The sequence below is a fragment of the Portunus trituberculatus genome, chromosome 9, assembly GCF_017591435.1.
Source record: "Portunus trituberculatus isolate SZX2019 chromosome 9, ASM1759143v1, whole genome shotgun sequence".
NCBI lineage: Eukaryota > Metazoa > Arthropoda > Malacostraca > Decapoda > Portunidae > Portunus > Portunus trituberculatus.
In genome coordinates this window covers 1,786,285-1,798,145 of record NC_059263.1, presented here as the reverse complement: position 1 = coordinate 1,798,145, position 11,861 = coordinate 1,786,285, and the positions used below count along the sequence as shown (strand labels likewise).

Genomic DNA, 11,861 nt, shown 5'->3' with positions numbered 1-11,861 from the left:
AAAGGAACGCGCACCGCAGGCCACTGCGCACTGATATAAGTTGCGGGAGGGCAGGTGGACCAGCAGTGCCGCACAGCTCAGGTCGCCTCCACCGCCCCCGTCGCCGCCATGCCTGCCTCTAAGGGTTCCCGCTCTTCCTCCAAGAAGGCCAAGAAGGGAGGAAGCAATGTGTTCGATATGTTCACACAGAAGCAGGTGGCGGAGTTCAAGGAGGGCTTCCAGGTGATGGACCGTGACCGCGATGGCATCATCAGCAAGGACGACCTCCGTGGTGTGTTCGACGAGATCGGCCGCATCACCAGCGACTCCGACCTCGACGAGATGATCTCCGACGCCCCCGGACCCATCAACTTCACCACCCTCCTGCACATGTTCGCCTCCCGCTCCTCCGGTGAGAGCGACGATGATGATGTGGTGGCTGGTGCTTTCCGCGCCTTCGAGAAGGAGCCCGGCCAGATCGACTCCGAGAGCTTCAAGACCATGCTGATGGCCTTCGGTGACAAGTTCACCTCACAGGAGGTTGATGACGCCTTCGAGCAGATGGACATCGATGAGGACACCGGCATGATCGACTCCAACAACCTCATCTCCATGCTGTGCGCCGGTGCCGGCAAGGAGGGCGAGGAGGAGGCCGCCGCATAGTGTGTGTACCCCCCTCCTTCCATCCCGACCCTCACGCCCGCAGGAACTATGGGTGGCGAGTAGTGACGCGCACCAGCAGGCCAGATTTTGCTCGCGTCCTGTGGCTGTGGCACTCAGGCACCAAAGGGGAACCTCCTGCTGTTGCTGCTGCTCCTGCTCCCTCCCTTCCCCCTCTAGCTCTCTTTCTGTCTTCCCGTCTCATCACTCGCGCCATCCATCTATCATCTCACCCATACTTCTTACGGGCCACGACACTGCTAGTCCTCCCCGCGGCGGCCTCCACCAGCCCCGTGTCCGCCCACCACCGTCTCCATCGCCGCGCGGCTCGGGAGCGGCGTTGAAAAAGTCGCGTGTGCCGCCGCCACCACAGGGAGGGCACGCCGCTCCCACTACCTTGGACCAGACAGTGAACAAGTGTTATGTGAACCGCCACTCGTGCAGTGAATGTGGCCACCGCCGGCGTCTCAGGGTCGTCGTCGCACGTGCAGCTGTGGTGCCCGTGAGGGATGTCATAGGGCCGTCGTCGTGCGCACAGCTGTGGCTTCCGGCGGCGTGCGGAACTGCTACGCCACCATCAGGCAGCGGTGATTCTCCCCCAAGGGAGACACCGTCAGGATTGGCATGTGAAAGACACAACAATAAAATCTTTTACTATGATCGTTGTCTCCCTTCGCCTCAGGACACCACCACCAACACCACCATAACTAGCTTCCCCTCCCGCCACGCCCGCCTTGCATTTTCCTCACCACGTGTCAGGCATCACGCCGGAATCTCGGCGTAAATTTTACAAACATCATACACACAAGCATCAGCATTAACAAGCTTAGCAGAACCAGCAGTCCGCAAACAAACCAAACCTCGGCTCCAGAATTAACACTCTTTACGCAACTAATCTTGATAACCCCTATAACAAGTAGCACCTGTATGCATACGGCTCGTAATGCACGCCTTTGCCACCAACAGAAGACTAGTAACAAACTCTCTGTATAAGCAACAGTCTTGTTGCTATCCTCACCTCTCCCTTTCTCCCTCCTCTTCTATAAACTCCTGACTGACACCCGCTCTTCACTATCACCTCAATGCCACGCACTCCACGCTCCAAAGGCACGCGTGGCACCCTGCATGACGCACTGTCTACCCAGTCATCTTTGAGGGGCGGCAGGTACACAGGGACCGGGTTGAGTATGAGAAAGAGAACTCATGATTAATGAATGGTCACAGAGAAAAGGGTTAGCATCTTCAATAACAGGAATTTGACCATGGCGTAAAAAATCTAACTACTATTTGTTATTGGCTTAGATGACAGGAATTTGACGTAGAATGATGTAGAAAAAAAAATATCTAGCTGCTATGTAATTCCTCCTTTAACTTGAGTAGCTTTTACTTCTTTCTATTTTTTTTCTCTCTCTCTTATCATATCGCACTGACTAGTAGGTGAGCCAGCGTGGTAAGTCTCTGCATGGGTAAGGTATTGTGTGTAAGGAGGAGAAAGACAAAGGAGCGAGTTTATGTATGTGTGCGTGTATCGAGGTCTGAGAGTAGGACGACTAATATAAACCCTCACGGATGTATCGATGACAATTGGCCAACGAGTCTATTAATACTAAGAGGAAAGGCGGCTGCTCTCTATAAAAGGCAACTGCGCTGGCGTTCTCTTAACCAGACTGAGAAAGAGGATCCCTGCTCTCTGTTTCCCGCGGCTGTTTTATTTTTGTAATGTTACACGTCGCCTTCCGCCGCCAGCCCCCGCCTTCTTCCCCCCCCCCCCGGCCATGCCCTTCTATTCACTTTCCCCTTTCTCCCCCACGTCCTTCCTCTTCGCTGCAGACACATGCACATGGACAGCCTTTAGTCACCAGTTAGAGAGTGAGATGAGTTACGGAGTCATACAGGAGTGTGGAAAGTAAATGCATTCCTTTCTTTTGTCGGTGTCAGACGGACAGCCACAGCCTTCATGCTGGTAAACATAGTAATAGTTAGCCTACTTAAACATCTGCTACAGTATTATAATTTCACGTCTCAGGTGCAGTTGTCGAATCATTTGTTTAACCGCTTGATAGTGTGGGGCTCTGGCCAGCGGAAATTGCAATGGTAGTAGCTGAAGTAAAGTTTTTAAGTGAGATTTAGGCCAGACACTGCATTCTTCACTCTTCAGGAGCACGAGTCACTGGTTGTCTCACTCAACAAGCGCGTCGAGGGTAAGTGAACTAGATATAAAATATTTCCCTGCTGTATTTATGGATGACCCGTTTTATTTTACACCGCGCGTCCACGAGGCTGTCGCTACACGCATGCCACGCCAGGATTCCGAAACGCTTTGCTCTGTCACCACGACTACTTTCAAAGGCCACAGAGATTATTTGTCGATTTCTCAAGAGTGTTTTTCTTCAATTTCTAATGCAGAAATCTTATTAATACATCACTAGAATCGTAAAACCAACTTAAGAAATCCGTCTAACTCCAACTAGAGTCTTTGGAATGTAGTGGAGGTGCGGAGCAGATTATTATTATTTATATTTCATTTTTTTCTGAAATACGGTCCATTGTTAAGAGCGGTGTAAGGGTGTCAGTCTGGGCGAGATTATTTAGGGAAGGGAAGCTGGAAAGAGAGCAACGCGGTGATGCTGTGTGAGGTTCTGAAGGAACGCGGTGATGCTGTGTGAGGTGCTGAGGGAGACTTGGAGCTCTCAACGGTAGAAAGAGAATACAGAGGATTATGTTAAAGTGATTGTACATCGTGTTTCTTGCTTAGCATTTTTTTGTTACTTTATTTTCATTTTGGATATTATATTTCAGTGGTTGGTCTCTTAATACTCTAGTCTCAAAAATGTTAAATAGTTCAAGGATTGTCAATATTTTCAAAAAGGAAGGAGACAAAGAAGGTAGAAAGATTAAAGATCTTTATATGTAGTGTTTCTAACTCTGACTTACTATTTTGCTTCAGTGTATGTCGCTTTATAAATACACTGGTGTCAAAAATGTAAAATAATTCAAGGATTGTCACGTTTTTAAAAGAGAAAGGATGGAAGGCAGACTGGCAGAGGGATTATCTTGAGGGGAGTTGTGTTTAGCGTTTTTTTTTTTTTTTTTTTTGCTGTTTAGCCAGAAAATAGAAATGAAGGAATGAAAAAAAGAATGCAAGGTCTTTTCTTTTAATTTCCAAGGAGAAAAAAGACAGCAGAGAAATAATCTTTAGAGACTTGTAGGTACTTTTTGCTATGAGTAATTGTTTCTAATCATTACCTCACGTCCCTGGGGTTAATGAGGTATTAATTTGGTCCTGTGTGTGTGTTTGTGTGTGTGTGTGTGTGTGTGTGTGTGTGTGTGTGTGTGCGCGGTATAAAGATAGATAAGGACCATGGCCACAGTGTCTACGTTGCGCTGCCCTGTTTGTGTGTGTGTTGGAAGGCAATGCTCGTTAGTGTAACTCGGTGTGTAGCCACATAAAGGTTTACACTATAGAGACGCACTTTGAGTCCTTTTATATGTATTTGTCCACTTAATTTTTCACTTATTTATTTGTTTATTAAAAGAAGTTAAAGGATTTATAGGAAGTTGGATATTTAAGTTGTCCGAGTACTTGATGAAACTCTACGTTGATGACATACCTAACATGGATAAATAGATAAATAGATAATAATGATAAGGCTGAAATAAACATAAATTATAGTAATAGTAACAAATGATAAGGAGCAGTATGCATATATATATTTAGAAGAGAGAAATGATTCACGGATAAAATAACCGAGGATAATTAATTACTGGCAGATGTCAGGGCTAAAATAGCGCTAAGGGAAAGGGTATTTTAATGGGCCCGTGACGTAGGACTGAAAAGGACAGTGGCAGTGCATGTGGGATCACAACTTTTACTTTCTCAGACTTGTCAGCACTTTAACTCAGAAATAATTGGGTTTGTACGGCTAAATTTACTTCTGTACAAATTGCAATAGTAAATCTTAATCCTGCTTTGCTATCTGTTTATTTATATTTCAGAGGAGCCTTATATCAGACTCTGGTTGTCAAGTATAAGTTATTGGGATTCTTAAGGCAGATGATTTTAGTGATAGCTTAATAAGGACTCTTTTAATCTCTTCTAGGGCATAAAAAAAAAAAAAATAAATAGAAAAATAGAATCATGAAGCAATTTCTTTTAAGTGTAGATTCTGAAATAGAAACAATTGAGAGAAGACTGTTTGGTTGTGGAATAGAGAAAAGATGTTGCGTCAGTGTGGAATAGAGAGTAGGTCTATTTTAGTGTGTAATAGAGAAGAGGCCTATATCAATGTGGAATGGTAGCCTTTTTAATGAAGGAAAGCTATCTTGATATGACATTGAGGAAAAAGGCCTATTTTAATGTGGAATGGAGAAGAGGCCTATTTTAATGTGGAATGGAGAAAAGAGGCCTATTTTAATGTGGAACAGAGAAAAGAGGCCTATTTTGATGTGGAACAGAGAAAAGAGACTTATTTTAATGTGGAACACAGAAAAAAATATCTATTTTAATGTGGAACAGAGAAAAGAGGCCTATTTTGATGTGAAACAGAAAAAAGAGGCCTATTCAAATTTGGGATGGAGAAAGTAGACCTGCTCAAACGTGGAGTGTGGCCTGAACAAGGCCGGCCGTGGAAAGAGTGTATTGAAAACATTTCTTGGCAGTTCAATGTTTAGACAGCATCTTATGACAGCAATGATGGTGAGGAGGAGGATAATGATAATGAATACTAATATTATTCTTTTATTACGTATATGTAATATATTGTATTTTCATTTATATTTCCAATTTTACATATATCTCTCAGCACGTAGTCCTATATAGTTTATTTTTCTTAATGGTCAATGCATCCTATGGAAGCTTCAGACCTGCTTTGGAATCTTGGACTAGAGTCAACTAAATGTGTATGTGCAAAACCTCCTTTCTCTTGGTAAGCATTGTAGGAAGGCAAGGAGAAAAGGTACTATAAAAAATAAAAACTTGCAGAAACAATAACAATTTTCATTATTAGTATCACAGGTCCTTCTCTGCACTTTTCATGACACTTTCATTCTTTTTACACAACTGGATGATTTCGTTTATGGAGCAAAAAACCTGCTTTACTAAATATGTACACAATGCAAGATTTATATACATACTACAAAACTCTGGTTTTATTGTAAACAGAATCACATAACCCTTATGGTGGCAGTGCCAAGGCCTTTAGTTTCCATCACTAACTCTTTAGCCACAGAGCATATAGCTATCCTGCTCCACAAATCATGATCAAGTAAGGAATAATACCCGTGTGCCTCGCTTTGGTCATCCCAGGCAGACATTCACCAGCCCACTGCCTCTGAGAAATCCCACATTAGAAGCTGTGCTAGGACCATATCACTGAAAGAGGACTTTGATTCATTACAATATTTTGATCCAGCTGCATTTTATAACGTAGGATAGCTCTTCTGTTCCCTCATTATACACAAGCATGCCCACCACCACACACCATACAAGCTAAATAACTTGTGCATACTAGTACTGTACTATTATTGGAGAATGCATTTTGTTTGGAGGTGAGTTCATGGAAGTGATGACTGACAGAGCAGTGGTGTCTGTAGTGTTGCTGTGGTGACCTATGATGAACTAGTGGTGAAGGTGACATGGTGTAGCATGAAGCTAAAGGAGAGGAGTGGTGATACTACTTGTAGAAACAATTGCAGGAAAGTGGATACAAGTGAATAACTTTGCAGACCTTACTAAACTTACCGTTTAACTTAATAACACAACCCTTCAATAACTAATATAACAAACCTAACTACTGTACAGTATAAAGAGAATAAATAGTACTAACTGTAGTTGTGAGAAGCATGGTAGTAAAAGTAATGGTGGCAGATAGGTGGAACAGAATCAGTATTACTCAAAGCTAGTAGTAAAGATGCAGGAAGGTGACAGTGGTGGTGGTGGTAGTGAACTAGGTGGTGGTGGTGGACTAGGTGGCAGTGATGGAGGATTAGGTGACAGTGGTAGTGGGTTTAGTGAGTGCTGGTAGGTGGAGTGGCACTGCTGGTAGATTAGGTGGTGGTGGCAGTGGTAGTAGTGGTAGGTGGGGCCTTGTGTTGCAGGAACCAAGTGAGAGCAAAGAGCAATCCAACAGGGGCTGTGACCTCAGGCTTGGCCATCAACTCCCTCACTTCTTGCAATCTCATCTCCACCACCTCTATCAACTCCCCTTCTGCTTCTAAACCACCTCCTGCAACAAAGCAAGGAAATAAGATTATTAATGCACTGACACTGACACAAACGAGATCAATTTAGCTCATCAACACTCCCACTGCCACTTCAATGAGAAAAGCAGTAGTTCAAGGATGTACTAACAAACACTGACCTTCTGTAACCTTCATCTTGTCCGTCACCTCAGCATAGAACATTGTCTGCCGATCACCAGACACTCCTACCCCTGACCTGCAACACAAACAGATGAATAGACACTTTATTGGTGACAGGTTCAGTTACACACAATAACCACCACTCCTTTCAATCCTACCCTCTTCTTTCTTTGTGTTCTTTTGTTCCTCCTCACCTGAATGTTTTAACGTGTTCAAAGTTTTTCAGTGGCACATCATAGCCACACTCCTCCAGCGCCTCCAGCCGTGCCATCTCCTCCAGGGACACCTTCTTGTCTACAATGCCAGCACACAGCTCAAGGGTGATGCCACTGCAGCCCGGGTACTTCGAGGTGTCCACGTTTCCTGACGCTTGGCGATCCTCTTCAGGAACACTGTTGTAGTACACAGCTATATGATGGAGAGGAGGAAAAAAGTAAGTCTGGATGAAAAATTAGTAGCTCTAGCCAATTAATTAAATTTATCTAATACATATTCATACTGCTACTGTTAATGCTATATACAAGAATGCCACAGCCTCATGACCCACCTGGCCTGAACTGCCTCACCAAAACCAGCACCCGCCGGTCTGTATTGAAGAGAATGACACTCACACTGTCGTGCAGGCTCACCAAGTCCCAGATCTTGTCCTTTTTGTCCTGCAGTGACCACAAGGTAAGGAGTGATTAATAGGGACATAAACCAAATGGTTTATGATCTTTATCATATCTCAAAAGTAATGAAAAGTTCTTCCACATAGTAATGTCACAAAATTACATGTCACATACAAGTTATAGACATTTCATGTCTATTAACAGAATAGTAGATGTCAAAACATGGACTAATGAAGTGCTATATATCAAGAGCTAGGCACATGATTGTTTTGTAAACTGAAGTACAGTACTTTGGCTTAATGTGCTGTGTTTAGTAACCCACTTAAACTTTTAACAGGGTGCAAAGCAGTCATGTGACCAACATGCAAAGTGGCAAGGTATTCATACAAAGAAAAAAGAAAACATTAAGAAGCCAGTGGATTAATATACTGTAATATGCAGGAGCTATGATTTAAGTAACTAACAACATTAGTTGTCATATTCAAGCAATCAACTTTATCTAAAGTCAAAACTTACTTAAATTTGGTGCAACACAGTACAAATATGTGTTTGGACACTCATAGGAAGTTGTCAAGCAAGGGCTGACAGATGAAAGGATGCAAAAATAAAGGGTTATGCAAAGCAAGAGTGTTAGGAGGCAGTGAGTAAGGTAGATGGGGGGAGGTAGATGTAGGTGTGGGGAAGAGGTTGGCCAGGTGTGGGGGAGAGGCTGGCCAGGTCAAACGATTGTGACCTACCTAAGACTCATTAACTTCTTTCCTTCCCCTTGCCATGGCACCTTGACCATCACGTGGCTCTGTGTGTTGCCAAGCACCTCTCCCTCCACTCCCAGGGAAAGAAACTGTCCAAAAGTTTGAAGTGGCTTCCACAGACTAAAAAAAAAAAAAAAAAAAAAAAAAAATATATATATATATATATATATATATATATATATATATATATATATATATATATATATATATATATATATATATATATATATATATATAAAGTATATAAATAAAAGAAACTACTGGTCAAGTCTTGCAGTGGCTGATATAGAATGGTATTTCATTTAACAAACAAGACTCAATGCATGCAACTGCTATTGTGTATAGCTTATGAGTCACAAAAGACTAATGCAGTACATTTGAGAAATTAACTTGGAATATTGTAAAGATCAGCCGTCTTTTAGATTAGCTGGATTATGTCAGGTAACTATAGTTGAGACTGTTTTGTGGCAGTAAGTCGATCCTCTCTACAGTTGGGCTTTAGGTACCAGTTAGAAAATTGCAAAACAGCATTTAGGAGATTGTTAAATGGCAATTAAGTAATGAATAACTGGAAACTATTACGTGGCAGTTAAGACTGTTACATTGGATTTAGGGGATTAAGCAATAGTTTGGAGATTGTTACATTGCAGAGAGGATTTAGCAAGACAGACAGGAGGATGTCAAATAGCAGAAAGGGGAAGAAAGAGCTTAGTCTTGAAATTGAATTATAGCAGGGCGTAGTCAGGCAGAAATCGATCGCAATATCATCTTGCAGGTCAGTATAGGTCAGTAGGCAGTGCATCCCCTTCCCCCTTCACCCCTCATCCATCGTCTCAACATGCAGGTGGCCCGCGTCCTGCTCACCTGCCGGTAGTGCATCCTCAGGGGTTTCACGAATTGCGAGGTGGCTGTTAACGCCTCCACTTTTACGTCCTCCACAGTCTCCATCCTGCTGTGCTGTGCTGTGCTTTGCTGTGGCTAGTTCGTGCAGGTATTGATGTTCACTCTGAGGGCAGGTTGCTCACGTCAGGGGAATATAAATGAGGAAACAACGGAAGGAGCAGCGGGGATTTCCTATGCAGGTCCTGAGTTGTGGTGTCGCGTGAGGAAAGACAGTCACGTAATCATTACCTTAGAGTGAGTAAGCTCCTGTCATGGGAAAAGTATTTGTCATCCCGTTAAAATGTCTCTAGAGTAAAAGCTATTGAAATAATATTAATTTGCTGTGTCTTCTCATAAATTCTTTGTCTGCCTTATACCCAAATCTAACCATTTTCTTCATGCAATATAATGTGTATAATATATATTTTTTCTCATCACATAAGGGCCTAAGAAATATAGTATATCCCTTGTGTAATGTTTTTTTTTCGCACATTACTTAATTATGTGTAAACCTGATTAATTAATGCATTCTTACCTCTTCCAGTCTTTCTCATAACAAAGAAAGGATAACATTAACATTTTCCATGATGACATCCAATGTAAGTTAGATTAGATACCTAATAAGTTTAAATTAATTCAGTTCTTTTTGCTGTAGATCACTGTTTGAAGAAAGAAACAAATAACCACCGAGCATATTGAGCAAGGAAGGAAAAGAAGTGGGCTACTGATGTATTCCATGATGAGGTTCAGCTTAGATTTGTAGTAGATAATTAAGGAAACATGCATACAAAATAATTTCTTTCAAGTTTTCAGGCTCTGTAATCCTGTAGGTAGTCTGTTATGTATCTTCTGAGAGTTTTTATGATTCACGATTCACGGAACATGTTTTGACGGGGTGACTAAAAAAATTCATATCGCACAACACCGGAGAGGCGGCCGGCTGGTGGAGAAGTGAACGAAGTGCTCTATTAGTTAATTATTTCCTCTACAGCTGTTACTATTTCTTTTTGGAGCTGCTGGCGTATGTCTAGGGGTATTTTGCCTGGGTAAGACTGTCCGAAGAGTTTAATTATGCTATGGTCTTGCTAGATGACTGTTGTGGAGGCGTGTGATTCAGGTGGTGGTGGTGGTGATGGTGGTGGTGTGAGGTGGTTACGTAGGATAATTATGTGATTTTGGTATGATTTGTTATTGTCAGCTTAGGAATATCATGCGGCAGGATAAGAGATAGTGATGCTGTATAATTTTACTGGTTTGTGAAGTAGATTTGGGTGTAAGCAATCTCTATGTTGGGTATAAGAATGCCTTTGTTGTTGTTACCCTAAGAATTTCATACAGCAGTAGATATTGATGCTTTGAGGTAGATTTGGGTCACTCTGTAATCTTTACCTGCCTTGTTACATTTTGATATGAGAGTGACCTACTATAATATGTTATTGTCATTAATATCACGTGGCAGGTGTTGAGATGGTGTTGCAGTAAATGCTTTTGGTATGTGAAGTAAAGCAGGATTGGAAAGACTAATCTATTGCCACTTTAGATATGTGGGTAATTTTGGCATGATTTCATAAAGCTATCATAAGAATGTCATGTGGCATTTGTGGTAGTACTAGTGTAGTATATTGCATTTAATTAGAGGGAAACTAAGAGCACTCATTTAGAATTGTGGTTCTCAACTTATGAAAGTAATGTTACTGTCATCCCTAAAATGTAGCATAAGGGTAATGCTAAAGAGTAGTTGGGATAATGACATAACATAGCCAAGGAAGACAGTAATTGTGACCAGAAATACATGTTATTGTTATTATATTCATATTTTGAGGCAAGAGGGTCTGAATTAATTGATATTAAGTACAAGAATACAGGGCTTATTCTATCCCTGGATCTTTTTTCCTCAATCCATACATGTACTTCCATTTGTTTATCATGGAAAATTTCTCTTCCAAGCATTCTCACTTGTTTCTCGTCCTGCTTCTCTATTTATTTGTTAGCTTAACCTAACCGATACCTTTAGCACTGGTCGGTGGTTTGGGGCATCACAACAGTAGTTTAAAATTAGTCAGGATAAGAGGGTGGTGCAACCAGGAGGAAAAGAAGATTGAAGCTCAAAAACAGGTAAATGGGAATCAGGCCTGGAATATTAGCCAGTGTCACCCTTAGAGTATCATGTGACAGCAGAGTTAAGAGGACAGATCAGGGATGAAAGGATGCTGGTGTGAAACGCTTATTTCAGTCGCCCGTAAGATATCACACTGAATAGGCACTGGTATATTCTTTTCACACGATTATTCAAGTGAAGTTTTCGGTCATGTAGTTAATATAATTGCTTATGAATTGTTAAGAGAAGTAAGATGATCAATCATTATCACATTAATCCTGTCCCTGTAGTTAAGTTCCTATCCTAAGGCATAAGGCTCACACATTGTGTTGCAAGAGAGAGGCTCTGTATATGAGCAAGAGGTTGTGTGATTGGAGTGAAGAGGGATAAAAAGTAGTAGAGGCTGTGCAGTGACAAGCATGAGGGAAGTGGCCTGAAATATTTGTCACTGTAACCCTGAAAATAACCTGTGACGTAAGGGATAAGAGGTTATTCTAAGACTGGTCATTTTGCAAAGCA

General features: G+C 42.1%; 3 protein-coding genes across 8 annotated transcripts in view; 2 read left to right on the top strand and 1 right to left on the bottom strand.

Annotated features, from left to right (window-relative positions):
- The first annotated feature begins 12 nt into the window (after positions 1–12).
- Positions 13–1,299, top strand: LOC123501654 (myosin regulatory light chain 2-like). Its single transcript, XM_045250614.1, has one exon. It carries the CDS (start codon positions 109–111, stop codon positions 640–642), a length of 534 nt encoding a protein of 177 aa, XP_045106549.1. The 5' UTR covers positions 13–108; the 3' UTR covers positions 643–1,299.
- A 4,065-nt stretch (positions 1,300–5,364) lies between these two features.
- Positions 5,365–9,369, bottom strand: LOC123501653 (uridine diphosphate glucose pyrophosphatase NUDT14-like). Its single transcript, XM_045250613.1, has 5 exons — positions 9,227–9,369; positions 7,547–7,655; positions 7,194–7,407; positions 6,999–7,075; positions 5,365–6,863 (listed from the first exon to the last, which is right to left on the bottom strand). The coding sequence occupies exons 1-5, from the start codon at positions 9,308–9,310 to the stop codon at positions 6,685–6,687; spliced, it is 663 nt and encodes a 220-aa protein (XP_045106548.1). The 5' UTR covers positions 9,311–9,369; the 3' UTR covers positions 5,365–6,684.
- Positions 7,294–11,861, top strand: part of LOC123501655 (cytochrome c oxidase assembly protein COX16 homolog, mitochondrial-like) — an 8,110-nt gene continuing 3,542 nt past the window's right edge. For 4 of the 6 annotated variants that reach the window (XM_045250618.1, XM_045250616.1, XM_045250617.1 and 1 more), the window contains exon 1: positions 7,294–7,432. In XM_045250618.1, coding sequence (XP_045106553.1) covers positions 7,412–7,432 — 21 coding nt within the window. In that variant the 5' untranslated portion in view covers positions 7,294–7,411. Of the gene's footprint in view, positions 7,433–9,360; positions 9,500–10,132; positions 10,291–11,861 lie in introns of those variants that run through there. The other 2 variants (XM_045250620.1, XM_045250619.1) reach the window with 2 other exon arrangements.